This window comes from Leptopilina heterotoma, unplaced genomic scaffold, assembly GCF_015476425.1.
Source record: "Leptopilina heterotoma isolate Lh14 unplaced genomic scaffold, ASM1547642v1 Lhet_53, whole genome shotgun sequence".
Lineage (NCBI taxonomy): Eukaryota > Metazoa > Arthropoda > Insecta > Hymenoptera > Figitidae > Leptopilina > Leptopilina heterotoma.
Window position 1 is genome coordinate 614,700 of NW_025111115.1, and position 25,954 is coordinate 640,653.

General features: G+C 25.4%; 6 protein-coding genes across 10 annotated transcripts in view; 2 read left to right on the top strand and 4 right to left on the bottom strand.

Annotated features, from left to right (window-relative positions):
* The first annotated feature begins 311 nt into the window (after nucleotides 1–311).
* On the top strand, nucleotides 312–5,785 carry LOC122508212 (dolichyl-diphosphooligosaccharide--protein glycosyltransferase subunit 2). Its single transcript, XM_043621420.1, has 11 exons — nucleotides 312–454; nucleotides 912–1,111; nucleotides 1,315–1,446; nucleotides 1,776–1,936; nucleotides 2,071–2,210; nucleotides 2,422–2,797; nucleotides 3,066–3,245; nucleotides 3,430–3,652; nucleotides 3,775–3,987; nucleotides 4,386–4,557; nucleotides 4,902–5,785. Exons 1-11 carry the CDS (start codon nucleotides 445–447, stop codon nucleotides 5,045–5,047), a joined length of 1,953 nt encoding a protein of 650 aa, XP_043477355.1. The 5' UTR covers nucleotides 312–444; the 3' UTR covers nucleotides 5,048–5,785.
* On the bottom strand, nucleotides 5,101–7,971 carry LOC122508285 (dynein regulatory complex subunit 2-like). The gene is made up of 5 exons (XM_043621561.1): nucleotides 7,596–7,971; nucleotides 7,056–7,345; nucleotides 6,776–6,898; nucleotides 6,392–6,625; nucleotides 5,101–6,272 (listed from the first exon to the last, which is right to left on the bottom strand). The coding sequence occupies exons 1-5, from the start codon at nucleotides 7,949–7,951 to the stop codon at nucleotides 5,824–5,826; spliced, it is 1,452 nt and encodes a 483-aa protein (XP_043477496.1). The 5' UTR covers nucleotides 7,952–7,971; the 3' UTR covers nucleotides 5,101–5,823.
* A 1,010-nt stretch (nucleotides 7,972–8,981) lies between these two features.
* On the top strand, nucleotides 8,982–11,190 carry LOC122508146 (probable ATP-dependent RNA helicase ddx20). Its single transcript, XM_043621278.1, has 3 exons — nucleotides 8,982–9,171; nucleotides 9,852–10,030; nucleotides 10,715–11,190. The coding sequence occupies exons 1-3, from the start codon at nucleotides 9,169–9,171 to the stop codon at nucleotides 11,151–11,153; spliced, it is 621 nt and encodes a 206-aa protein (XP_043477213.1). The 5' UTR covers nucleotides 8,982–9,168; the 3' UTR covers nucleotides 11,154–11,190.
* A 50-nt stretch (nucleotides 11,191–11,240) lies between these two features.
* Nucleotides 11,241–15,038, bottom strand: LOC122508145 (4-coumarate--CoA ligase 1-like). Of its 2 annotated transcripts, XM_043621276.1 has the most exons (8): nucleotides 14,859–15,038; nucleotides 14,651–14,779; nucleotides 14,124–14,331; nucleotides 13,462–13,952; nucleotides 12,543–12,720; nucleotides 12,264–12,488; nucleotides 11,805–12,037; nucleotides 11,241–11,642 (listed from the first exon to the last, which is right to left on the bottom strand). In XM_043621276.1, the coding sequence occupies exons 1-8, from the start codon at nucleotides 14,859–14,861 to the stop codon at nucleotides 11,502–11,504; spliced, it is 1,608 nt and encodes a 535-aa protein (XP_043477211.1). In that variant the 5' UTR covers nucleotides 14,862–15,038; the 3' UTR covers nucleotides 11,241–11,501. The 2 variants fall into 2 exon arrangements, with proteins under 2 accessions (XP_043477211.1, XP_043477212.1); XM_043621277.1 differs by lacking the exon at nucleotides 14,859–15,038 and having other exon boundaries at nucleotides 11,245–11,642; nucleotides 14,124–14,177; nucleotides 14,651–14,780.
* A 1,659-nt stretch (nucleotides 15,039–16,697) lies between these two features.
* Nucleotides 16,698–25,954, bottom strand: part of LOC122508147 (guanylate cyclase 2D-like) — a 124,382-nt gene continuing 115,125 nt past the window's right edge. For 2 of the 4 annotated variants that reach the window (XR_006302198.1, XR_006302200.1), the window contains exon 26: nucleotides 16,698–16,958. The gene's annotated coding sequence lies outside the window, so the exon portion shown is untranslated. Of the gene's footprint in view, nucleotides 16,959–20,880; nucleotides 21,012–25,954 lie in introns of those variants that run through there. The other 2 variants (XR_006302199.1, XR_006302197.1) reach the window with 1 other exon arrangement.
* On the bottom strand, nucleotides 17,120–25,941 carry LOC122508286 (4-coumarate--CoA ligase 3-like). The gene is made up of 9 exons (XM_043621562.1): nucleotides 25,879–25,941; nucleotides 20,804–21,011; nucleotides 20,192–20,679; nucleotides 19,930–20,107; nucleotides 19,205–19,429; nucleotides 18,803–19,038; nucleotides 18,515–18,629; nucleotides 18,035–18,292; nucleotides 17,120–17,209 (listed from the first exon to the last, which is right to left on the bottom strand). Exons 1-8 carry the CDS (start codon nucleotides 25,939–25,941, stop codon nucleotides 18,102–18,104), a joined length of 1,704 nt encoding a protein of 567 aa, XP_043477497.1. The 3' UTR covers nucleotides 17,120–17,209; nucleotides 18,035–18,101.

A 25,954-nucleotide genomic window follows, 5' to 3' on the forward strand; every position in this document is an offset into this window, starting at 1 on the left:
CCGAATGGACCGAATATATAATATAATAATTCTTTTTTGTAAATTTTGAAGAAAAAATGTAAAATATCCTACGACTAAATATTTAAGAAAATTTTGTTTTGTTTTTAATTTTACCGCTACGATCAAAAGTGACATCTGTCAGTCATGAGGATAATTTTTTCTAATCAACGAATCGGAGCGGAATATTTCACGTTACTTCCGGAAACAATACATTCTGATTGGTTAGGAGAAAATAGCGGGAAATGAATTTTCGAAAATGTGATTTGTCATTTTATCGTTGGGTGGCGCAACTGCTATAAATATCGCAGTGCCAGCGATTTCCGGTACAACAAACTCTGCCATTTTTCTCGACACGCGCAATGGAGAAAGAAGCAGTATTCGTAGAGCCATTTTGTTACTGTGGCCGACGTGGCGGCCGGCGTGTATTCATTTATTCCTCGAAAAATGAAGATTCGTGAGTACTACTTTATTCAATTATATTAGAGATAAAGTCTAATTATTTTCAGGAAAAAAAGAATCTTTGCAAAATTATTACCACAACTCCTGATTCTGTGCAAATTATAAAGGATCAGTTATTAACCTAAATTTTTCATTTAACTGCATTAAAGTATAGTTTTTATTTCTGAATTTTTTATTCTTTCCTGCAAAATTATTAGATTTTCTTTATGTAAAAAGTTTTCAAATGTTTAATTTATAATATTTAATTTAAAAAGAAAATAGTAAAATTGCCAACGTATCTCCCCGCGTGGCATCAACTATGTCTTCAATTATTATTAATTACTGTCTATTTATAAATTTTTTGTTTTCATTTGTTAGAATATCGAGAATAAACAAAATTTTTTTAATTTTAACATATATCTAAAGAAATTGAAAAACATTGTTAGAATCTAAAAATATGATTTCTTTTTCAGATTCTTTTTTAATTCTCGGACTGATCTTCGTATCAGTGATCGCCGAAACACCATCTTCGACGAGTTCTTATCTGTCTGATGCAGATCGCGTTCGCTTGAGGAAAGTAATCGAGTCAGGATTTCAACTTGATGATGTTTCTGCTGTTCATTATGCAGTTTTAGGTCACAATTTAATTGGAGATACTATTCCTAGAACAGCTGTAAGAAATATTGAATTTTCGAAAAAAGTTTTTCTGTTTAGAAATATTTTAAATTGTCTTTTACTTAATGATGAAAAATTGCTGTTTTGCTGAATTTCGATGAAGCTTTGATTAGTCTTACTGATTATTAATTAATATTCATTCAATTAAATTTAGAATTTTTGTTTATCAATCTAATGTTTTCTATTTTTTTCTTTCAAAAGGAAATATGTAAATTTTTATTACAATCAACCGGCGATGGAAGTTCCTTAACACCTGAAAATGCTTATTACATCACGTCGACGTGGAAGACGTTGAAAGTCTGTCAAGCTTTGCCAGTTGCTGCAATAACAAAGGTATTGAAAAAAAGAGTCAGAATTTTTTAATTAACAGGATTTTATATAACTCTTGATATTTGCAAAGATTTGGAGTTATGTTAAAAATTGTTAATTGAATTTAAACTTAATAATGACGTTGAAAATAATAAATTATTTATTTAATGAATTGCATAAATAATTTATTATATTTTATTTTTGATTTAACATGATGTTTTTTACAACTTTCGTTCTACTGTAAGAACTTTGAAGAAACTTTTATGATCTGATTTTGCTTTTACGAAAATTAATTAATTATGAAAAAAAAAGTAATTTCCTAAATTAATAGTGAAAAATATGAAAAATTTTAGGCACTGACAGCAGTTATCGAGAAGGAGGGTTCTACAATTTTAGAATTTCATTATGCGATCAATTCTCTGACTGCTCTTTCTCAAAAATTGTCCGATGCCGTTACTTCGAAAGTGGTGAAAAATTTACAGGCCATTTTGAAAAAAGATGATAGTCTCTTAAAGTGAGTTTTCCTTTTCTTAAATTTATTGTATATTTATTCCATTCGAAAAGTTTTTTTTCTATATTTAACTGATTTTTATTATAAAATTGGATTTGATTTATTTTACATTTAAAATAAACTATTCTTTTTTGCAGTCTTGGTTATGCTTTTAAAATTGCTGCCGATCTCGGAGCGGCTGGAGCTTTCGCTTTTGAGAGAATTGAAGACACAATAGTTCAAGCCGACGAGGTTAATGGACGCTTTTTACAATTCGAAGGAGGTCTTACCGTCACTAGTAAGTTTCTGTCCAGATAAAAATTAGAAATTCTTTTTAAAAATATGTATTTACTTTAAAATGAATAGGTATTTTATAACCTGACACTAAAAATTGTTTAACAAAATATTAGTTTTTTATTTAGTTTGTTTATTAAATTAAATTAAATTAAAGATTTCATTATAATTAGTAAAAGGACTAAATAATATTATAATATTTAATTTATTTTCAGGTCTCATTGTAAACGGAATCTTCCAACTTTCCTCGAATCTAAAGAAGAAATTGCCTCTCAGTTCCCATCAAACAGTAAAATTCACTAATTATCTTTTGTCGCGTCGTTCCGTCCAAACACCAAAAGGCGTCGTTTCACTTCTCTCTGCACTTGATGTTCTTGCCACCAACGAATATGAAAAACCAATTTGCATCGCTTTGATGGAAGGTGAAAATATTGTCTCGACGAAACAACCATTAATTCGTGTTAAAATTTGCAATATTTTGGGTAAACCACTTGCATCAACGCCAACTGTGGTTGCCAATACGGCGACGCGTGTCGGTGACGATGTTGTTGTTCTGAACAAAAAGAATTTCCAAGTCGATCCCAAGGACAAGTGAGTAAAAATCATTTTTTCTTTGAAATTGAAAAATCCCCAATTTTTTGCTGGTTCAAAATGTTTCTCATGATACTAGTTATACGCTTGGGGTACAGCGAATTTGTTGAATATTTTTTATTATCGTCTTCAAGGGATGATGTTTTAAAAAGTATTTCATCAAACAGTCTTTAAATTTTGCTATACGAAAAATTACAATTTTTATTGTCTGAATATTTTTATCACTATAATATTATTATTTTAAATATACGTGTTTTTTTAAAAACAGGACTTTGTTTACAACGAACTTGATGGACGCAAAACCTGAACGTGGATTTTACAAGGTCGCAATCTCGGCCGGTTCCATCTCGAATACAGTGACCGTTAAAGTATTATCAGAAGCTGTTGTTGATTATTTGGAAATTGGAACTGCAGACGCTGACCAAACTATGCAACCAAAACTCGTCAGGTAAAATACAATTCTCTTTTGTAAATATTATTATATTTACAAAATATATTTTTATTTTATTTAGCAAAAAGTTACAAAACGAAAATATTAATAAAATTATAAAATATATATATTAAAATTAAAAATACAAAGTAACAGTAAAATAAAATTTATGTAGTAAATAATAAGTAAATAAAAATTACAGAGTATCCTATTCGGAAAAAATGAAAGACAAAATTGAGGCGGATTCGCAACAGAAACTTGTAATGAGATTTTTATTGAAGGATTCTCTAACAAAGAAAGCAATGCGCGTTCATCAGGCTTTCGTTCGTTTATCCTCTGTTCCTCAACCCGGAAAGGAGAAACTCACGAATGAAATAATCTTCGTCGCGGAACCTGATGCTTCACATATTTACAAATTCGATATGGTAAGAAAAAAAATTCAAGTACAAATTAAATCATAAAATTTAGACAAACATTAAGAAGAAAAAATTATTATTTCGATTTTTATTAATTAATTCTAGATCAATAATGAAATTTTATGTTTCAGCCTTTAGCAACGGCTGCCAAAAACTTTGGCCACCAAAGTGGAGATTACAATGTTGAATTAGTAATTGGTGATGCTGTTTTGAGTAATTCTTTCCAATGGAATTTGGGAACAGTTAATTTGAAATTTCCCGAACCAACAGCAGCTGAACTTGCGGAAAAATCGTCAGTCTACAAAGATAAGCAGAATATGTATCAACCAAAGCCAGAAATCAAGGTAAAAATGAAAATTTTCATTATTTCTCGTAAAAAGGCCAATGATCGTTAGTGGTAGAAAGTTTTCATGTTTCCATCACTTCCATACCATTGGTAAAGCAAATGGTCTTTCTTCATTTTTAATCTTGTTAAAAAATTTATTTTACTAAGATAAAACGGTTTGACCGACAAGTTTATTTAATTAATATTGTCAATTATTAAAAAATTAAAATTATTTGTCTAGTTTTGGTTACTTTTATTACTTTTCAATTATTTTTTCCAAATTATTTACAATATTTATTTTATTCACTTTTTCTGTTTATTCTAAATATTTTTATTTAAAATAATGAAAAAAAGTAAAATAAATGAGAATAAAAAATTTATTCAATCAATAAATAAAATGGAATTTTATTTTTACAGCACATGTTCCGCGAACCGGAGAAAAGACCACCAGCTTTTGTTTCGAATCTCTTCACTGGACTTTGTTTAGCTCCAGTTTTATTGTTATTTATTCTCTGGGCAAAATTAGGAATAAATATTTCTAATTTCCCATTGTCATTGAGTGCTATTGGTTTCCACGTTGGCCTAGGAGGTAAGCTTTTCTATTTTCCTACTAAAATAAGTACAAATAAAAATTTAGTTGAAAAATTAATGCTCGATGCTTGACAGACAAATGTTTTCGTAATTTGAGTTTGTTTTCAATCGAGCAAATAGTAAAGGTTGAATTTTTCACAGATGTAACTTTTTTTATTTGTTGCATTTGCAGCCCGATATTCACGACAAATTTAATTATTATAATTCCATAAAGAATAATTTTATTCATAAAAAGTTGGTTAAAAAAATTACAATTAAATATTTCAATTATTGATTTCTATTTTATTATTTGATACAAATTATTGAAAAATCCAAATATCTAAATATTGCTCTTAATTTCAGGTATTTTTGTACTTTTCGGAGTATTCTGGTTGAAACTGAATATGTTCGTGACCTTAAGGTATCTTCTTGGCCTTGGAATTGTAACATTCCTCGCTGGAAGTAAATTACTTTCACAAATTGCTCAAGGTCAAAAGCATAATCGTTGATTTTTAAGAGAAACGTTTTGCAAAAAAAAAGAAAAGACAAAGAAATTTTTAAACAAATTCCTGGACGAGTATGAAAGCAGTTGAAAAAACTGCTTGAAGCAAAAGAAAAATAAAGAATCGTTTCTCGTTCCATTTTTGTACATAAAGAGAGTAATAGTAATTTTTTTATAACTATAATTTGATTACTTCATTACGAATTCAATAGATTATTATTTTCTTAAATAATAAAATTATAATCAATTTTTACTTTCCATTTATCACTTAAGGCACTAAAAAAAAAATTTTAAATACAATTTTAACACAATTACAAACTATGTAATTAAAAATACTTGTTAATTTTAATTATTAATTCATTTTCATCAGATTCTTACGAAATCTGATACTTTAAAGAAAAAAAAATGAATTTAGAAGACTGCTTTGGATCTCAGTTCGGTTCCGAATTATTACATATATATTTAAATAATATGTAAAATATAAATTCTTTAAACGGTTTTCAATTTTTTGTTCTTTAAAACAAAATGTGAGAAGATTGACATTTTAAAAATAAAAATTATTGAAAATAATTTATTTAAGTTGAGGTTAAATGTACATTTTCTGTCAACGATATAATGAAAAAAAGAGAGATAAAAAGGTAAAAAATTCTCGTTGCAGAGTTTAAACGGCTTAAACTCATATTAAATTATGGTTTTATACCTGTACAAATTTTTGGAAAATATACATTAATCTTCTATTATAAAATTGAATTTGATTTATTTGTCCTTGAGTAAAAACTTGTTTTATCTTTTTTCCTTGGAAATGTAGTGCTTTAAGCATCGACATAAATAGTTTGATTCCTCTTTTAGGATTTCATGTCTATTTTTCAATTCGGCTGTTACTGTTGTCACTGATCCGACACGTTTCCAAAAATGTTCCAGAAATTTAAGTTCCTTGAGAGAAAGAAGAATTTTTTTTGAAATCTGAATTTTTAAATTTAGTACATTAAAAGTTGTCTTTTTTGTAAAAACCTCTAGACATCGGGTCCAATTTAATTCAGTGATTATTTTTTCCTCTCGAATTATTGGCGTTTCGGTAGGAATTAATTTTTCATTTTCGGTTTCATATTTTTGGCAAATTTGTGTCAGAATTAAAATATTTTCCAATTTTTTAAAAAGTCTATTTAAATGATGAATTGTTTGATTGTACTCTATTGCCATTACTTTTAGTAGATTTTTATCGGTCGCTTGCTCTATGAAAAAAGAAGTCTTCTTTTAATTTTAATAAATAAATTAAATTTTTTTATTAAACAAATTTGTCAAATGTATTATATTAGAAAATCTTTTTTTTAATGAAACTGATAAATTTTACCATTTAAAAATCTATTTTTCACTATCCAGTAACTTTCTTGGAAAAAATTTCGATTTTGCATGATATCATTGATTGGTTCTTCATTTGCTAATTTAATGTTCGCTATTTTTTTCTTGAGTTTTCGAATTTCTTCAAAAGCTGCAACGGTTAATTCCATTTGATTCGCAATAATATTTCTCTCAAATTGATCTTTTGCTTTTAGATTCTCATATGCATTTCTACGTTCTTTCGTTTCTGTATCAAATTTTTTTTCAATCAGGTATTAAAAATTATTTTTAATTAAAAAAATACTTTTGAGGAAAAAAAATTACAATCACAATTTTTTTTAAGTAATAGAAAAGCGAATTTTAATTACTAAGATTCGAAAATATTTTCCAAACTTACTCCATTCATAGTCAGCAAAAACGTTATGAAGTTCTTGCCATGAATTTGTAATGCTCTTAATTTTCAATCCTTCTTCTATTTTTCGAATATCTTGAAAATCATTTGCCTGGGTTTCAGTTTTTCCTGTAGTAGAAAATTAATATTTCAGAAATAAAAAAAATAATTTCTCAATTTATTATTATTTTTTCTATTAATGTTACAAAAATTTAATTTAAAAAATCAAAGTCAAAATTCTTAATTGTATTATTGTGAAATACAAATATATTTTGCACTCTATTACCAAATAGAGTGCTTTTCACTTTATTCAAAGATTCGTCAAATTTTTGATTCATAATAAGCAATGTTGTTTGTAAATAAATAGTTTCTTCCTCATTGTCACAATTAATTTTATCCATTTTCATTTTAAATTCATTGAGAAAATTTTCCAAATTTGTTTCATACTTAAATTCCAATGACTCAAGACGTATTTTATGAATTTTCAAAAATTCGTCAATTTTTTCAATATGATCTCTTTCACTCATTTGATATTGCTCCTCGGCATTATCAATTGCGTCCAATAATAAACTGATACTATTTTTTAACAAGAAAAATTATATTTTATTTAGAAAAGATAATTACAATTATAAATAATAATTATTTATGAATATTATTATTATTATTATTAGAAGAAGAAATTGGAAGATTGAAAATATTTCTTCCAACTTCAAATTAAATTAGAATTGAAATTAAAAATAATTAATTATAAATTGAGATAAATTATGACAATTAATTAATGAATCGATTATTATTTTTTCTGTAATAGAATAAAAAAAATATTTGCCTATAATCTTTAAAGTCAAGAACACGATTGAATGTGTGCAAGGCATTTTGAATATTTTCCTTGATATTTGGCATTTTAATTTTCATCATTATTTCTCGCCACGATTGTTGAAGACGAATTGCGTTTTGTGATCCCAATTGAATTTCTCGTTTTAGGCGTTCCTTTTGAAAATTTTTCTTTCTCTCCTCAATATCAAGACGTTTCCTTTCCCTTTTTTCCACGACCTTAGCCTTCTTCTTTCCCCCTGTTTTTTTAACCATTTGAATTTCCATTCGAGTTTCTGGCTGTGTTTTTAATTGCATATATATGTATATGAAATTTTTCTTTAATTTATTTTTTATTTCCGTGAATTCCATTATTTTACGATATATGTTGTGTCACAGCAGAAAATAAATTTTTTTTTAAATATTCTTTATTTCTCAATAATAGGTATATATTTAGAAAATTTAATTATACATATCACAGTGTATCGATTTTATTCATTTAATTCCATAAATTTAATTTAATTTCGTAAATTAATTAATGATATAATTTGATTTTCCTGAATTTGTTCATTGCTCTCAAGTTAATTAATTAAATTTTCATTAAATAAATAAATATAGGTATATCACCTAATTATAATTATAGGACTAACAAATTATTTTATTATTAATTTCTATTCGTCAATATAAATATTATTTTTATTATTCTGTTATAATTGCTAATTATTATTAATTAATACTAAAAATTCTGTCACATCTGAACAGGTTAAAATAGAAAAAAATTAGTACAATTATTTTTGAATTTGTTGCTTACTTTCTGACGCATTTTTTGGGATTTCATTGTTAAACAATGTAGATTTACAATGTAGATTTCTTGTAAAAATAAATAATTAATAAAAAGAAGATTAAAAAGAATATAAAATTTACTTTCAAGTAAATATTGTACACTTTTTGACATTAAGTAACAGTATATTGTTATTAAAAATTGCCTTCTGCTGTCTTCGGATCATACATAAATAGTAATAAATAAAAAATAGAAAAATAAATAAATATTTTTGATTTTTAAATATTAAAAATATTTTTATACATATATTTTTTTGTTATAATTATAAAATTTTAGTAATTTTTAAAATCATGAATTATTGGTAAAAAAAATAAATAAAAGAAAATTAGAAACGAACAAATGTAATAATTATTTACAAATTATATTTAATAAACGTAACAATTAAATAACTTTATTTAAATATTATGAATTAAAATCGAAATATAAATAATAAAAATATTCTACATCATTATAAATGAATATTTTATCAACCTTGAAACTTCACACGTGTCTATATATGTATTTTATATCTTAAAAAAATACCGTTCAGCATCAAAATCTATTCCAATGTGAATGTGAGGCCACTGGTGGGTATAAATTTTTCGTATTTAGTATTTAGTATTTAGTCAGATTTATACCTATCAAAAAGAAACCTGTCTGCTCGATTTATCAAAATTAATTTATTTCCGTTTATTTATAAACAAAAAAAATAAACTTCCTCTCCGCAAATGTGAAATTTCAAAAGGGAAATAAGGATTTCTAAGCAAAAATGGTTCGTACATGTTTCTAATTGTTTGTGACTAAGGAAAAATAAAAACTTATTTGCTCTTATAAATTAGCATTGCTTTTTATTATTTAACAATAAATTAAATTTTTTAGTTAAAAGTTTTTTATTATTTTTGTTATTATTAAAATACATATAAAGGAAATTATCAACCTTCCAAGTCAATCAATAAAATAAAAAAGAAAAAACAATCCTTTTGACATTTTCGACAGCTCAGCTGTCCTTTTCAACAAATGTAATGTTTAATAAAATTAAAATTACAAAAATTTATCACAAATAATACAAGTAAAAAATAATATTTTTTTTATCGCAAACAAATTTTTTATTATTATTAATATGATTATTTAATTTCATTATTAGGATTACTATTTATTACTTTAAAATCTAAAATTGATGATAAAAATAATATTTACTGTTTAGTATTACAATAATTATTATTTGGAATTAATTTAGTTAATTGATTATTAAAAAGTAATTTTTAATAGTAATAACTAATATTTTCACTTTCTTTTGTTAAATTACTGTTAATTTATGTATTTCAGAGAAAGTTAATTTTGTAATATTACATAGAGACGTCGAAAATTGTATTTTTTTCTTTTTAAAAAAAAGAAGATGACGTTTGAGTGTAAAATATAAAAAAATTATTGGCTTTTTTTTCAATTTCACAGACTACTAATAAGTTTAAACTGGTAACAGTGATTTTTATCGTCGGAGTTTCCGTTATAATTTCGGAGGCTGTTGATCCATCGGGTAATCAATTTAATGCGCCTCATCAAATTCTGGAAAGTATTATACTTCATAGTGGGAGAATTCAGCAGAAACCCGAGCCAAACATTTTAACAGCGAGGTAAAATTTATCTATTTTATATATATAATTATAATTATATACATTTACACACGTGTGCGAATTCTCTTATAATTATCATAATTATTTACAATATCAATTTTAATATTCGTTATTTCTATTTATATTTTATTTAATTTTTACAATATTAATTTATTGCAATGTTATCAAATTTTAATTATCATATTTTTTTAATTTTACAATAAATTGGGTTTTTTCTATTTTAATCTTATTTTTATAAATATTATACTCAAAAAGTTCTTTTTATTGAAGTTTTAATTTAATAAATAAGAAATTAATTACAAAACTCAAAAAGTTTAGTAAATTTTGAAAGTTTGAAAATGGGAATTTTTTTTCATATAATTTATTAAAGTTGAGAAGAGGGGGGAGAGTATAAAAAAAATCTTATTGACAAGCTCCTAGGAGGAGATGAAATGTGAGAAAAAATATGGGAAACTTTATAAAAGTATTAAAAAAATGCAGCGAGACTAAATATAAAATTTTATTAAAACAAAATATAAAAATAAATAAATATAAAATAAATAAAAACCAAAAATAAAATATAAAACAAAATTAATGCTCTATAAATTTGAATTAGTAAAAATGTTTACTAATTTGAATTTAGAGAGTGAAAAATAATGAAAAAATAAAAATATAATATAAATTCACTGGTTATTAATTTTTCAGGATTACCAACAATGTCAAAGAAAACTCAAATCTTGAACTTCTTGGTGGATACAGACCATTATTTCCACCGTACTTCCCCTTGAAAAATCCGTATGCGAATACAAAGTTATATTCCGATCAGGAGTATTATACACGAGGAACGGATGAAATTCTCCTGGACAATGAAAATCAAAATTCGCAAAGTGTTACAACGCTTACAAAGCCAGCTGTTCCTCTGATACAAAACACGCAAATATTCTTTAAAAACAATAATAATAATAATAATAATAATAATAATGATATTTATAATAAGAAAGCTCGATTTTATCAAGAAGCAAGATCAAGCGTCAGTTCCATCAGCGCCACGCAAAATGTTCAATATCTTCCTTCTGTAATCACTACCCACTCAAATGTTAATAATCACAACCAACATCAAGTTACATTTATAACGTATCAATAAAAAGGACCTGATTTTCCACATTCATTTCAATCAATAATCGATATTCGTTTATTTCTTTTTCATTTTTCATATTTTAATAAAGTTACATTCAATTGCATAATAAAATCATAACAGTTTTTCCAAGGATATTAAATTGAGTAAAACGTTGCTTCGCAACTATATTTTGACACGTTTTTTGTCTCAATTTGATATCCTGACTGTTAACTTAAAAATATATAAAATTGCAACGAATTGAAACCAAAAATGTAGATCAAATCAAGAATTGATTCTTTTCAGTATCATAATTGCACAGTTTTCTTGAAATTATCAAACAATAAAATTTTATTCTCAAAGCTCTCGGAATTTTTTTTAAAGTACTCTCTTCTTTAATTTCCACAAGTTAACTTTTCCTGTTTTTGTTAGTGGCAGTTCGTCAACAATTTTGACAATAACGGGAAATTCAATGTCAGTAAAATCATTGACAATCTCACTGAGTTCTTTTTCAGTAATCTGCAAACCATACATAACTGTATTATTTAAATTATGAATTGTCTTCTCTTGAGAATAAAAAATAATATTAAAAATTGTTAAAAAATTACTATGAAGATTGCTATAAAAATACAAGATGCAATAAAGGGAAAAAAATATGTCCTTATAGTTTTTAAAATTTACCTTTGAACCAGAAAGGAGTACAACGAATGCAAAAAGTTTGTAAGTATCCGAATTTTCGTCAGACGTTAAAACGATTGTTTCAATAACTTCCGAATTCAAAAGTAAAGAACGCTCGATTTGCCAAAGTGGTATTATTTTTCCATTAGGCAAAACTTTACTGTTCTTTACTCTTCCAAGAACAAAAACCAATCCAGATTCCTCATAATAACCCAAATCACCAGTATGATACCATCCTGATGGGAAAAAGAACAAATCAAAATTTTTTAAGAGTAAAAGATCTCTTCTAAATTAAAAAAGAATTCAAAATTTCAATTTCTTGTAAGCACGACTTCAATTTTTATAAAGATTGCAGAAAAATTACTTTATTTTATTTTTTAATTTACTTTATTTGACAATGATTTTTAGCTTAAAAAAATTATAATCGGTTCTTTGATTAGGAGTTAGGTAAAGATTCAATACCTTCTGGATCGATAGCTCTTGCAGTAGCCTCAGGATGTTTGCAGTAACCCTTCATTAAGTACGGTGATTTAAAGCAAATTTCGCCAGATTCTTTTGGTCCTAAATTTTCACCCGATCTAACGTCAATAACTTTCATTGACATATTCGGATACAGAGAGCCACACGAGTTAGGATCAATTTTGTTCATTATTCCACGAGACATTGGTATTGACATTTCAGTTGCACCTGAAAAATTAATCTTTTCTCAATTTGCAATTATAAAGAATTCAAAATTTTTACCATATGTCTGCTCAACAATGCCATTCTTTGCCACTGTCATCATGAACTTAATCATTTCCGCTGGTAGTTTCACTCCATTGAATGTTAATGTTTTTAGTGAAGATCTGTCATATGTTTCTAGTTTACGCCACTTGAAAATCCTGTACATCATACCAAGGGAAAATCGCACTTTTGTAACCTAGGGATCAAAATTAGGAAAAGAATCAAGCTTTATTCATTTTAAAACCAACCGGAACTGTCTTCAGGGCTCGAACTACTATTTTAATCAAATTTTACAAAAGAATTCAATTATTTAAAAAAAATTTAATAAAATTCTACACTAACCTTTAATTATTTTCATAAAATAATAGAAATTTCACAGGAATTCAATTATTTGAAAATTTATTGATAAAATTCTTTATGAGAATTGAACTTTGAGAAACATGCAATTCTTTAATAAATTATTTATTTTTGTATTTAAATAATTGAACTGTAGTAGAATTTTTTAACAAAAATTGATTTAAAAATGAATTTCAGTTAAAATTTTAAATAATAATTGAATATTAAAAGTAATATAGCGTGAATTTTAAGAAATAATAGAATTTTTAAATTAATTTTTTTGAAAAAGTTTAATTGTATTTTTTAAAAATTATTTCAAGTTTTTATTTTCTAATATTTATTTAATTGTAGAATTTACGAATAATTAAAAAATCGTAAAATTCAATACCTATTGTAAATAAATAAATTAGAAAATTGTTTTCAGGGGTTTTCATAAAATTCTATGCAACATTCAATTCATAGGAATTTTAATAAATTTCTTTGAAAAATTCAGTTATTTTTAGGAATTTTAATAAAATTCTAATAATTTCTAATAAAAACTGATTTAAAAATGAATTTCAATTAAAATTTTAGATTTTGTAGGAATTAATTAATCTCTTACCTTATACTTTTGAATCAATTGAAAAGCCTCGTGTAAATCGTAACTAGTCTCATTGATAACGATTCTCGTGGTAAAATTCAAAACATCTGACAGCATAACCCTCAGGCCAATTAGCCAGTAAATTGGCAAATAGACCAACGATACGTCATTACTCGTAGTTTCTTTATTCATATTATGTACCAAAAGACCTTCCATAATTGCCTTGTAGGAGTGTGAAAGAATTTTCGAATCACCTGTCGTCCCGGACGTTAATGGCAAGATACAATCGTCGTTTGGATTTAATGGTGCAGTAGGAGAAAATTCATTCACTTCATGTGATGTCGATTCATTGAGAATGTCATTTATGTAATAATAATCAAACACTTTAGTGTAAGTTATAATTTTCACATTTAAATTCATTTCGATTGCAACTTCACTAAATATTTTCAGTTCCTCCACTTCGGTGAATATAAATTTTGGCTTTAGAATTTTAAATAGATATTTGGTCATTTCTGTAATATTTATTTAATGTACAGATAGGATAGGAAAATCCATTTTTTCATGTTAAACATTTTTTCGTATGTAAAATATTTGAATATTTATAAATTGTAAATTTACCATTTACCAGCAAGATTAATATTTGGTATTTATAATTCAAAAAAAGAAGGATGGTAAAAACATACGAATTTGTATTCCCTTGTAGCCAAAAGCAAGTGTAGAGCCGTTGTAGAATGTTGCTAAAATTGGAATGTAAGAATTCATTCGATTATGCGAGCAATTAAAAACTATATCATTGGGACCTAAGCCATGTTTCTTCAGCCAAATAGCACAACGGACACTATTCTCAGACATTTTTTGATAAGTTGTTGTTGTATCCGTTATAGCATCAATCTAATTTTAAGTGTAAGCGATAAATATAATAAAAACGATAACGAGTGGAATAAAATTTACAAAATAAATCATACGCAAAATTATATGATCTGAAAATAGTGAAAATTCTAAGAAAAAAATACAAATTCCAGGCAGTTTAAATTACAAAAATGCGGTTGAAAATTTATTAGTCACTTTATTATAAAAAGTTAAAAAAAATCATAAGTTATTAAAAATTGTTATAAATAATTTTATTATTAAACAATAAAGAAAAAAAATTATAAAACATGATTATCATTTTTTATTTCTTCTTTCAAACTTATTAAAAATTTATATTCACCTGGCCGATAAATTCCGGTTTACTGTTCAAAGTATCAAAAAACATTTTTCCCAAATTAACATTTCCTATTTCAAATACATGTTCACTTCTCTTCATTATTCCATTATTAATCGTAAAATTTCGAGAATCCTAAAATTTATTCAATTCATTCAATTCTATTAAAATGTTTTTATAAATTGTCTATGATGACTAAAAATTTTTTATATACCATTTTTATTATGTCTTTTCCTAAAAGTATGTCTGACTTTTCTGTCAATAAAATTCTTTTAGTAAAAACTGAAATTCCTTTGAGTATTAGTTTGTGAAAATTTTCCTATTACATTGTAAATTATCTTTTTATTAAATGACTTTGATTCTCTGACTCTCAAAAGAGTAGTGTCATCAGGTATTTTTCATGTAATCTCTTATCATTTATATATGTTTAATTTGCATCATGTGATCAGATACAGAATATTTACTTTATTTTTTTCTTTTGAAACTAATCGGATTTGATGTAAACAACTATGTTTTGCGAGGAAATTTTATAATGAAAAATCACAAATTTATTTTTCTATAAAAAATGTATTCTCGTTTTAAAATTATTTTAATATATTTAACAAAACAACATTTCTTTAAAAATTTTTTAAATTTGAAATTAATAACAATTTACAATTAATTTAGAATTACTTAAAATTTTTGGGTAACAAACATTAAATAGTACTGCGACTGTTTGTGTATGTTTATTTTTAATCGAGTAGTTTTAGCAGTTCTCCAACTTTAAATTTCCCATTAGATGTCATTGGTATAGAATCGATAATTTTCACTATAACTGGTAATTTAATGTGACCGCAATTCTTAGCAATTTCACTGAGTTCGCTTTCTGTGATCTAAAAATAAAAATTTTTTTTGTTAAACTTGATACATTTTTTTTGAAAAGTGCAGAAAACGAGAAGAATCTCCAGTTATGATTGCTGGGAGTTTCTTTTAAACAAAAGGATTTCTTTTTTTATTTACCAGCGAACCTGTAAGCAAAACAACAAATGCAACAATTTTTAATGGGTTACAGCGCAAACTTCCACAACTTCCGAATTTAACAATAATCCACGTTCGACCTGCCAAATCGGGGGAACTTTTCCATCAACTAGGACAGAATAAATTATTGTTTATTCTTCCATGAAGAAATGTTAATTCATTCTCATTATAGTAACCCAAATCCAGTATGGTACCATCCTGTACATTAATGATTTTTTGTCTGATTTAAAGTCGTGTCTGCTGTTTGATGTAAGCTTCTACTGAACAGCAGGCATGACTTGGAAATAAAAAGAATTAAATTTTAAACGAAATAAAAAGAAAAATAAGATTTCAAAGACAACCTTCTGAATCTACAGCTTTTGCAGTAGCTGCTGAATTTTTGTAGTAGCCCTTCATCATGTACGGTGATTTAAAGCAAACTTCACCCGAATTTTTTGGTCCCAAAGTTTTTCCCGACTTGATGTCAACAATTTTCATTGACATATTCGGAAATAACGAGCCACAAGAGTTTATATCAATGTCATTCATTATTCCACGACACATTGGTATTGTCATTTCAGTTGCACCTGAAAATTAATTTTTTCCAACTCTTGGTAAAATTTGAACTTTGTGTCAATGCAGCAATAACATTTTTCGTACTGGTCATGCAGCTCCAGAACTTGAAGGAAAATATGAAGCATTGTTTCAATATTGACCACAGGAGCAATATTGAAACATTTATTTGAAAAAATAATTCATACCGTATGTTTGCTCTACTATTCCATTCTTTGGCACCTTAATCAAACCATTAATGATTTCTGGTGGTGATTTTACACCATTGAATGTTAATGTTTTTAGTGATGATCTATCATATGTTTCCAGGTTCGCCCACTTGAAAATCCGATACATCATACTAAGGGAAAATCGTACCTTTGTCACCTGAATAATAGAAAAATGATGTTGCACAAACAATACTAAATAATGAAAAGCTTCATCCAGATCATATTTTGATTCACTGATGACAATTCTCCTTGTGAAACTTAAAACATCACCCAGCATTACTCTTAGGGAAATCAGCCAATAAAGCGATCAGCCAAGTAAATCAATGATATATCATTAGGTTTTTCCCCTTCCTTCTTCATAGTGTGAATTAGAAGACCCTCCACAATTGTTTTATATAAGAATCCAGACGATTATAACAATTGGTGAATACAACATCGTGAGAATTAATTCCCTGCTTTTTTAACCACAATGCACAACGAACACTATTTTCTGCCATTTGTCCGTATGTTGTCTCTTCACCCGTAACTGCATCAACCTATTGTGAAAAAAAATTAATTTCAAGAAGAATCAGAATCTAAAAATATTTTCCTGCATTTAGAAAAAGAGAATAGTAATTTTCATTGAACCAAATGAAAAATGGTTTTACGAAACATAAATTTAATTTTTCTAAATTTATATTAGAAAAGAAAAGTTCACCTGTCCCAAAAACTCAGGTTTGCTTCTCAGTGCATCCAAAAACATTTTCCCCAAATCAGCGTCGCCAGCATCAACGTCTACTTTTTTTCCCTATAAAATAGGGGAGAGTGGGGCAAGACGGGGTTCACAAATTAAGCAAAAAAAAAGAGAAATAAGAGAAGTTAAGAAAACTACTAAAATCAAGACTGAATAAAATAAGAGTGACCAAAAAGAAAAAAGCTTGTCAGGTTAAATCATCAATTAGCGATGGTAAAGTGGAAAATACACCTTGTCTCTATTGCAATGGTTATTATTTAGACTGAAATGAAGGCTGGGCTGCTTTTGTTGTCTACGGCCAATGGGCTCACTGCAGTTATGCATGAAGATGAAGATGCAACTTTTACTTGTAAAATTTGTCGACAGAAATAGGTTGTTTTTTGTTAGTACCCCATCTTACCCGCCGGTGGGGCAAGATGGGGAGATTTGCAATTTTTTCAATATTATTAATTATAAGCTTTTTTAAGAAACAGTTCGCCTTTGTACGCCTTTTTTACGAAAGACTGATTCCCAAAGATGATAATTAAAAATAATAATAAAGTATATATTCGATAATTTTGGTTTTTTTGCGCTTTAAACCTTAAGTACCCCGTCTTGCCCCACTCTCTCCTACCATCAAATTCCTTTGAATCCTAATATTCATACAATTATTAATTGGTAAAGTGAATAAAATAAACTAATTAACCAGGGTTGCCACAAATATTTAATTTTCTTTTTTAAATAAATATTTCTGTAATGCACTTTTACTTAACTTTTTTTACTTTAACTTTAATATATATTTAAGAACTAATAAATAAATAAACATAAATTGAGTGCGACAATTTTAAATTAATATTTAATTTTCGTTGTGTATTTGTTATTACGAACTAAATACTTTACCATTTTATAGAATTTTTCCTTTGTAATTAATTGCGGAATAACTTTTTATCACAGATAAATATTACTTTCACTTTCGAAAAAAGGGATATAATATATATAATTGTCTTCTCTTCAGGAAGATGTTAATACTGAAGAAAATTGTAGGAAAATTCAAAATCGCAGTGTATTCAAGTGCGAATATAAGAGAAGAATGCTTTTGTAAGAGGAATAATAAACCAAAACAAAATATAGTACTTATTGTTAGAAAAACACTTACATCTGAAAATAAATTTGTTTTAATAAACTGTATGAAATTGGAATTCTTTCGACTTGTTCTAAAAACTATGTAAAGAAAAAAAATTATTGTTGTTCATTAAAATTTTATTTCAGCATCAAAATTGAAAGTAAAAAATTGTTTCTTTAAAGATTTGATAATAATTATATTAAATTATATTCAGTTTATAATTATAGAATTTGTTTAAAGTTGCTTTATTAGTTCACCTATTTGAAATTTTCCATTAGATGTCTTTGGTATTGAATCAACAATTTTCACAGTAATCGGTAATTTGACATCACTGCAATTTTGAGCAATTTCGACAAGTTCATTTTCCGTTATCTAGAAATGGGAAATTAAATCCATTTTTTTAATGACACCTTCAGAAAAGAAATAATAGAAAAACTAAATATCAGCAGACGCTAATTAACATTGTCTTTTAGAAGAGAATTTTTCACTTTAACCCTTTTAAAAGTAACAAAAAAACTTTATTTATTATTTTATTACTAATCTACCTGCGCATTTGGAAGAAGGGCAACAAATGCGAAAATTTTGAAAGTGCCCAAACTGTCATCTCCGTTAGAGAAAACGCAAGTTTCCAAAACTTCCGCATTACAAAACAATGCACGCTCAAAACACCATAGAGGAACAATATTTCCGTTTGATAATACAGTACAACCTTTGACTCTTCCTTGAAAAAATACTAATCCATTTTCGTCAAAGTAGCCTAAATCTCCTGTATGGTACCATCCTGCATAATTTTTTTCAATTGTGCTTTTTTAATATAATGGTTGTCAATAAAAAAGAGAAAGAGAAAAGTCCTCTCATGTAAAGCATTAAATTTAGAGGAATCGACTAAAAATAAAATTACTTTTTTTAAGGTGATAAAAAAAAAGTTGAGAAAATTCAAAGACAACCTTCAGAATCGATAGCCTCTGCAGTAGCTGCTGGATTTTTAAAGTACCCTTTCATTAAGTAGGGTGATTTAAAGCAAATTTCACCCGCTTCTTTTGGTCCTAAATTTTCACTCGATTTAACGTCAATAACTTTCATTGACATATTCGGATACAAAGAACCGCAAGAGTTTATATCGATTTTATTCATTATTCCACGACACATTGGTATTGACATTTCAGTTGCACCTGAAAAATTAATCTTTTCTCAATTTGCAATTCATTTTAGTTATATTTAGTGCAGTATTAGTCTGTTTATTTGATGCAGCACCCAAATTATTTTATCTTCGCTTTTGGAAATTATTTCCAAAGAAGATAGAATAATTTGTTTAATTGAAATTTGAAATACTCCTTTTATTCAGGGCTCGAACTTCACGGAGAAAAAAGATTGTTATGTTGATAAGATGATTATTATTATTATAGAACTAACAAATTATTTTGTTGTCCTTACAATTCAAATTTTTTCTAATAACAATAAATCTGTTAAGGCAACAAAATTGAAATTGAAATTTTGAAGAGAATTTTTAAATATTTTTGAACATAATTGAATTTCTGTACACATTGGTAACTTCTATAAAATTCTCCAAATTATATCGTACAATTTACAAACTTTTCGTCCTTTTTTATACAAATTACTAGCTCGAGTCCTGCTTTATTCTATTTAATGATTAATGTTTATTATTTCACACCATATGTTTGTTCGACAACTCCATTCTTCACAACTTTCATCAAAATTTGAATCATTTCCGGTGGTAATTTAACACCACTGAATGTCAATATTTTCAGTGTTGATGTGTCATATGTCTCTAGTTTCTTCCATTTGAAAATCCTATACATAATGCCAAGAGAAAATCGCACTTTTGTCACCTAGGGAAAAAAATACTTTCTATTTCTTTTCTATTTCTAAATAAACATTTTTTGTAGATTATAAACGAAGAGGTTCTCCTATACCTTATATTTTTCGATCAATTGAAAAGCCTCATCTAAATTGTGGTTTACTTCACTGACAACAATTGTTGTTGTAAAATTTAAAATCTCACTCAGCATCACCCTAAGGGCGGCCATCCAATAAAGAGGCAAACAAATGAGTGACACACCATTTTTCTTATCTTCATTGCTATTGAATACTAGAAGACCTTCCATAATTGCCTTATAGGAGTGTGAAAGAATTTTTGAATCACCTGTTGTACCGGACGTTAATGACATGATACAATCATTATTCGGATTTGATGGCGGCTTGGAAAAAAATTCATTCACTTCATTCGATGTCGATTCATTGAGAATATCTTTCAAAAAGAAGTTGTCTGATACTTTAGTAAATGTTACAATCTTTACATTTAAATTTTCTTCCTTAGCGATTTCGACAAATAATTTCAATTCCTCCTCCTCGGTGAATATAAATTTTGGCTTCAACAATTTAAAGAGATATCTAGTTCTTTCTGCAATATTACATAAAACAGTTGTACTAACTTTGTATACATCATGTTAGTGCAGAAAAGATAAAAGTCAAATTTCATTGATTAAGTTTTAAAGAAAGAAAAAACGAAGGAGAAAGAAACGTACGAGGAAAAATTCCTTTGTGTCCAATAGCAAAAGTAGCACCATTGTAGAATGTTCCCAAAATTGGAATGCAAGAGTCTATTCGATTATGACAACAAGTAAATACGACATCATTAGAACGTAAACCATTTTTTCTCAACCAAATTCCACATCGTACGCTTTCATTAAAAATTTTTCCATACGTCACTTCTTCACCCGTGTTTGCATCAATCTATTTTTCAAAAAGAAGAAATTATTTCTTTTGAAAATTTAAAATTACTACTCCCACAGTCCCACCTACTGTAATATTTTTCAATTTTTTACTTTAATTTTTCTATAAATTTTACTTTGAATTTACTATAAATTTTATAAAATTTTACTATAATAAATTTCATAATAAAATTTTAGTAATTTCTTTCGAACAATGTTATGATTATTTCTTGATGTTTAAAAATTGTAAAACATACCTTTCCGATAAAATTTGGTTTGCACTTTAGCGTATCAAAAAATAATTTTCCCAAATTAGCACTTCCCACCTCCAATACTTTATTATTACTACTGATTATTTTATTTTCAATCGTAAAATTAACCATTTTTTCAATTTGAGAAATTTTTATCCTGAATTTATCAGCAATACTTTACACTGTACTGGTAAACCACTCTCATCGACTTAGTTTATAATAATTTTTAATAATACATTTTGTTTTTATATTCCTTGAAATAACAGGTATTTCTAATCTATTTTTTTTAATTATTACTTTCAATATTTAAACTAAACTTTGTTAGAATGAGTAAATAGTAAACGAGTTTTATTTTTATCTAATTGATGTATATAAATAAGCTATGAACTTTGAATAAATTTATTTCATTGTTTCAATATAATAAACAATAATATATATATTATATTCATTAATTTCTTATTTAATTTACTATACGTGGGTTGAAAATTAAATAATAACAGTAGTAGTAGTAGTAGTGTTATAAAAAATATTGTCCTAAACGTAAAACATTGATTTTAAAAACAACAGTTAAATTTTATATAATTGAGGAAGGAATTTTTTTATTGCTATATAAGAAGACTAGACTTCCGTCTATAATCTGCATGCTAATGAACCTTTTTTTTCTACTATCGCCCCAGAGGTTGCAAACTTGTCAAACAGGTGGTTCAAATTTTATTGGCGCTATTTTAAACTGAGCGAGGACATTCAAATCAACGCCTGTGCTTTTACATTTTATACCTATACACATGTAAAAAATATATGTATATAATATTTAAAATATTACCAGGAATATAAATAATTGTTTTTTATAAACTTATTTTTTGGAAAATAATCAATAACAAATTTTTATGTTAATTATCTAAATATTATTACAGTTTTACAAAAATAAAATTTTTCAAAGACAAACCATTTAAAAATCCTTTGAAATTTAATTATTTCTAAAAATTCATTATTACAACGCTTCTAATATTTAATTGTTAACTAACATTTTTTTTACATTCATTTTTAATTCAATTCTTGTTAGAATGTTCTAAGAGAATTAAATTATTTAAATACAAAAATAAAGAATTCATTGAATAATTGATTATTTCTTAAAATTGAATGTTTACAAACTATTTTATCAAAATTTAAAAAAATAATTGCATTTTTTTAGTGAATTTATTTTAAATTTTCAAAAAATGTAGTGAAAATTGTTATTTTAAATAATTAGAAATCTGTGAAAATGTTATTATTTATGAAAATAATTAAAATTTTGGATTCGGGTTGTAAAGAATTTTATTAAAATTTTTTTCAAATAATTGAATTCTCTTTTGTGAAATTTTATTAAAATAGTAGATAATAAAAATAATTGAATTTTAGCGAAGAATTTCGTTATTTGTAAAAATAATTTAATTCTTGACAAAAAAAAGTTCTTAAAATTTTTGAAAATAATTGAATCGTTTTAAAGAATTTTATTAAAACTAAAATTGTTTAAAATGTTTCTAAGAATTCTATTAAAGTTTTTGAGAATAATTTCTATATTTCAATTATTAGCGGATTTAAATTAATGTAATTTGTGAGAAAAAAGAAAAAAGTAGCTTTTAATGTCAGAAATCTGGAAAAAGTATCAAAATAGTAGCAAATTGTAGAAAAAGTAATAGCTTTGCAATAAAAAAAACAAGTGACAAGTTTACTGTATTTATTTATCATGAAGCAAGAAGACAAATGATGACATTTCTCCTATTTTTAAAATCTATGCACATTGGCATTGAATTTCTACTTTTCCAGGTCTATTTGCGCAAAATCAAAATTTTAATATATTTAATAATTTCCTCACTTGGGAAAAAAGTATCTTTTTCTTATGAAACTAAACAAAATTATGAAAAATTAGTCGGAAGATGTTATTTTAAATAAAAAAATGAATATTAGTTAGGAGTTAAGGAAAAAGAAAAATTAATCTAAAAAGAAATAATTAATTAAATAAGCAATTAGTTTAAAACAGTTTAAAAACAATGAGTTATAAAAGAAAAATATTTTGATGAAAAATTAAAATTTGCCACGTGCAGTTTAATAAAATGTATCTATTTCCAAGTGAATATTATTAATATACAGCAATCGAGCTTTTAAAATTTGATAATAGAAGCAAATAAAATACAAGGGTTCAAGGTGATGTCTTATGGTATATATCCTTTTTTTTTTAAAATATAAAAGTATCAGGTAGTATATGCAAATTTAAAAATCTTTTACATCTATTCGGTAACGCCCACTTTGTACGTTTGACAAAAATTCCTTCATCAAATATTTGATTCTAAAATATTTTCAAAGAAGAAGAAAAAAAGTGATGCGTGGATTATAGTTTTTATTTCTTTCCAACATAAAAGAAAAAAACTAATATTAATTTCATTCAAAGATCGAATTCAATTCATTCATCAAACTTTATAATTTCATTCATTCATATTCAAAGCTACTTATTATTATTATTGTTAACTGTTAAGTAATAAAGCAATTAATGAAAACTATCCCCAAGTATAATTATTGTCACCCAGAGAAAAATTTTATTTAAACCGCAAATATATTTTATTTCAGTTAAATAAACGTATATCATCTTTCCATTTAAAATTTTCAAAAAATTCAAATTCAAACCTTAATTAAACAATTTATAAAAATATTGTTATAAAACAGAAAGATATCGTTTGCTCCGAGTCGAAGACTCGGAGTGATCAATATCTTTCTGTTTAAAACAAAGTATAAAATTATTATTTCATATATAATGAGAATATTGTTATTTCAATTTTAAAAAAATTAAAAAGTATAAAAAATTTCGATATCTTAAAATTCCATAAATTTTTTTCCCAATATTTTAGGGGAAAATGATGGAAATAAAAATTCATTATACGACATTAAATAACTTGGAAAAAGCATCTGTTAAAATTTGTTACGTAATCACCAAATAGTTGGGTGATAAAATCATTCTTAAAAAATTTTTTGATTAATTTCTGTAATGATGAGAGTTTAGGATAGGCGATGGGAAAAATTGCCCTTGGGTATATGTATATGTATAAATATTATACCTTCAAAGAATTTGGCTAACTTTCTCTAATTTTATGGATAATTATGATAAGAGAAATTTCTCTATTTCACTAAAGAATATATTTAGTATGCATAATTTCGATAGATTATTAGAATAATATTATAAATGATTTGATTAAATCAAAACGCGTCAAAAATTTTTGCAAAGAATTCCTCCCAAAGAATTTTTATTTGACAATCTGCCGGAGAAAAAAATAAAATTAAAAAAGTGAGCGTTAAAAATGTGTTTCATATTAGCTTAATTTATATCTAAGCACCGCATAATCGATTAGAAAATATAATGATTAATATAATTAAATTTGAAAATTAGTATTCTTACAAAATGTAATATTCGTTAATTAATAATTACTATCACACATTCTACTAATTTTATAATTATATACAAGACAATCGATAATAAATCATGTTAATTAATTAATTACATAATTAATTGCTTCATTTCACACGTATGACAATTTTCAAAACTTTATTTTATAATTTTTTTATAATTTTTTTATAATTATTTGTTGTTTATTTAATTAGTTATTTTATGCAAATTCCAAAATTTTTTATTTTCAAATTTAAATCTTTAAATAATTTTATAATCAAAATTAAAAAAAATCACTTGTTAAGTACATAATTAATTATTATTGTTTATATTTTCAAAAATTTTAATAAAATTTCATGAAAGAATTCAATTATTTTCTAAAATTTTAATAAATCCATCGAAACAATTCAATTATTTTTTAAATAGTAAAGTCATTGTAAAAATTCAATTATTTTCAATTATTTTAATTTTTTCCCTCTCGTTTCATTCTGGTTGTTTAAAATCTTTTTTTATGTATAAAATTCCTTAAAAAATTCATTAATTTTCAAAATGTTTAATAAATTTCTTGAAAAATATTCAAATACCTTTTTTAAAACTTAAAAAATTTCAATTATAATTTCAAAATTTAATTTTTTTAAGAATAATTAAAATAATTCTAAAATTGAGTTAAACTGAAAAATTCAATTATTTGCATTAATAATTTAAAATTCTTCGGAGGAATTCAATTATTTTTAATTCAATTTTAATAGAATTTCTCGAAAGAATACAATTATTTTTAAACATATTAAATAAAATTCAATTATTTTTATAAATTGTAAAATTCTTCGCAAGAATTCAATAATTTTAAAATTGAATTTATTACAATCAGAGCGAATTTATTATAAAAATTTATTTATTTAATTTACAATATAAAAAATGATAATTGTAATAAAATTATGCACCCAGAAAAAAGATATTTTTGACTCAGAGCCAACTATACTTTTTATTTGATTCAAATAAATTTTATTTAGTTTAAATAAAATTTTATTTGGTTAAAATAATATTTTTCTCTGGGTGTAAATTTAAAAATAATATTATTGTAAAAATAAGTATACTTACACCAAAAAAATTTATTTCATTCAAATAAACGATTACTTGAAAATAATTTTATTTTATAAAAAAAATATTTTTCTAATTTTAATTTATAATAAAATTATTAATTTTTTTTTAAATTTTGATTTTACTGAAGAAGCTTCGGCTTGTATGAGTTCAAGGTCATTGTTGAAAGTGTCTCCCCATTTTTTCATCTTACATTATACA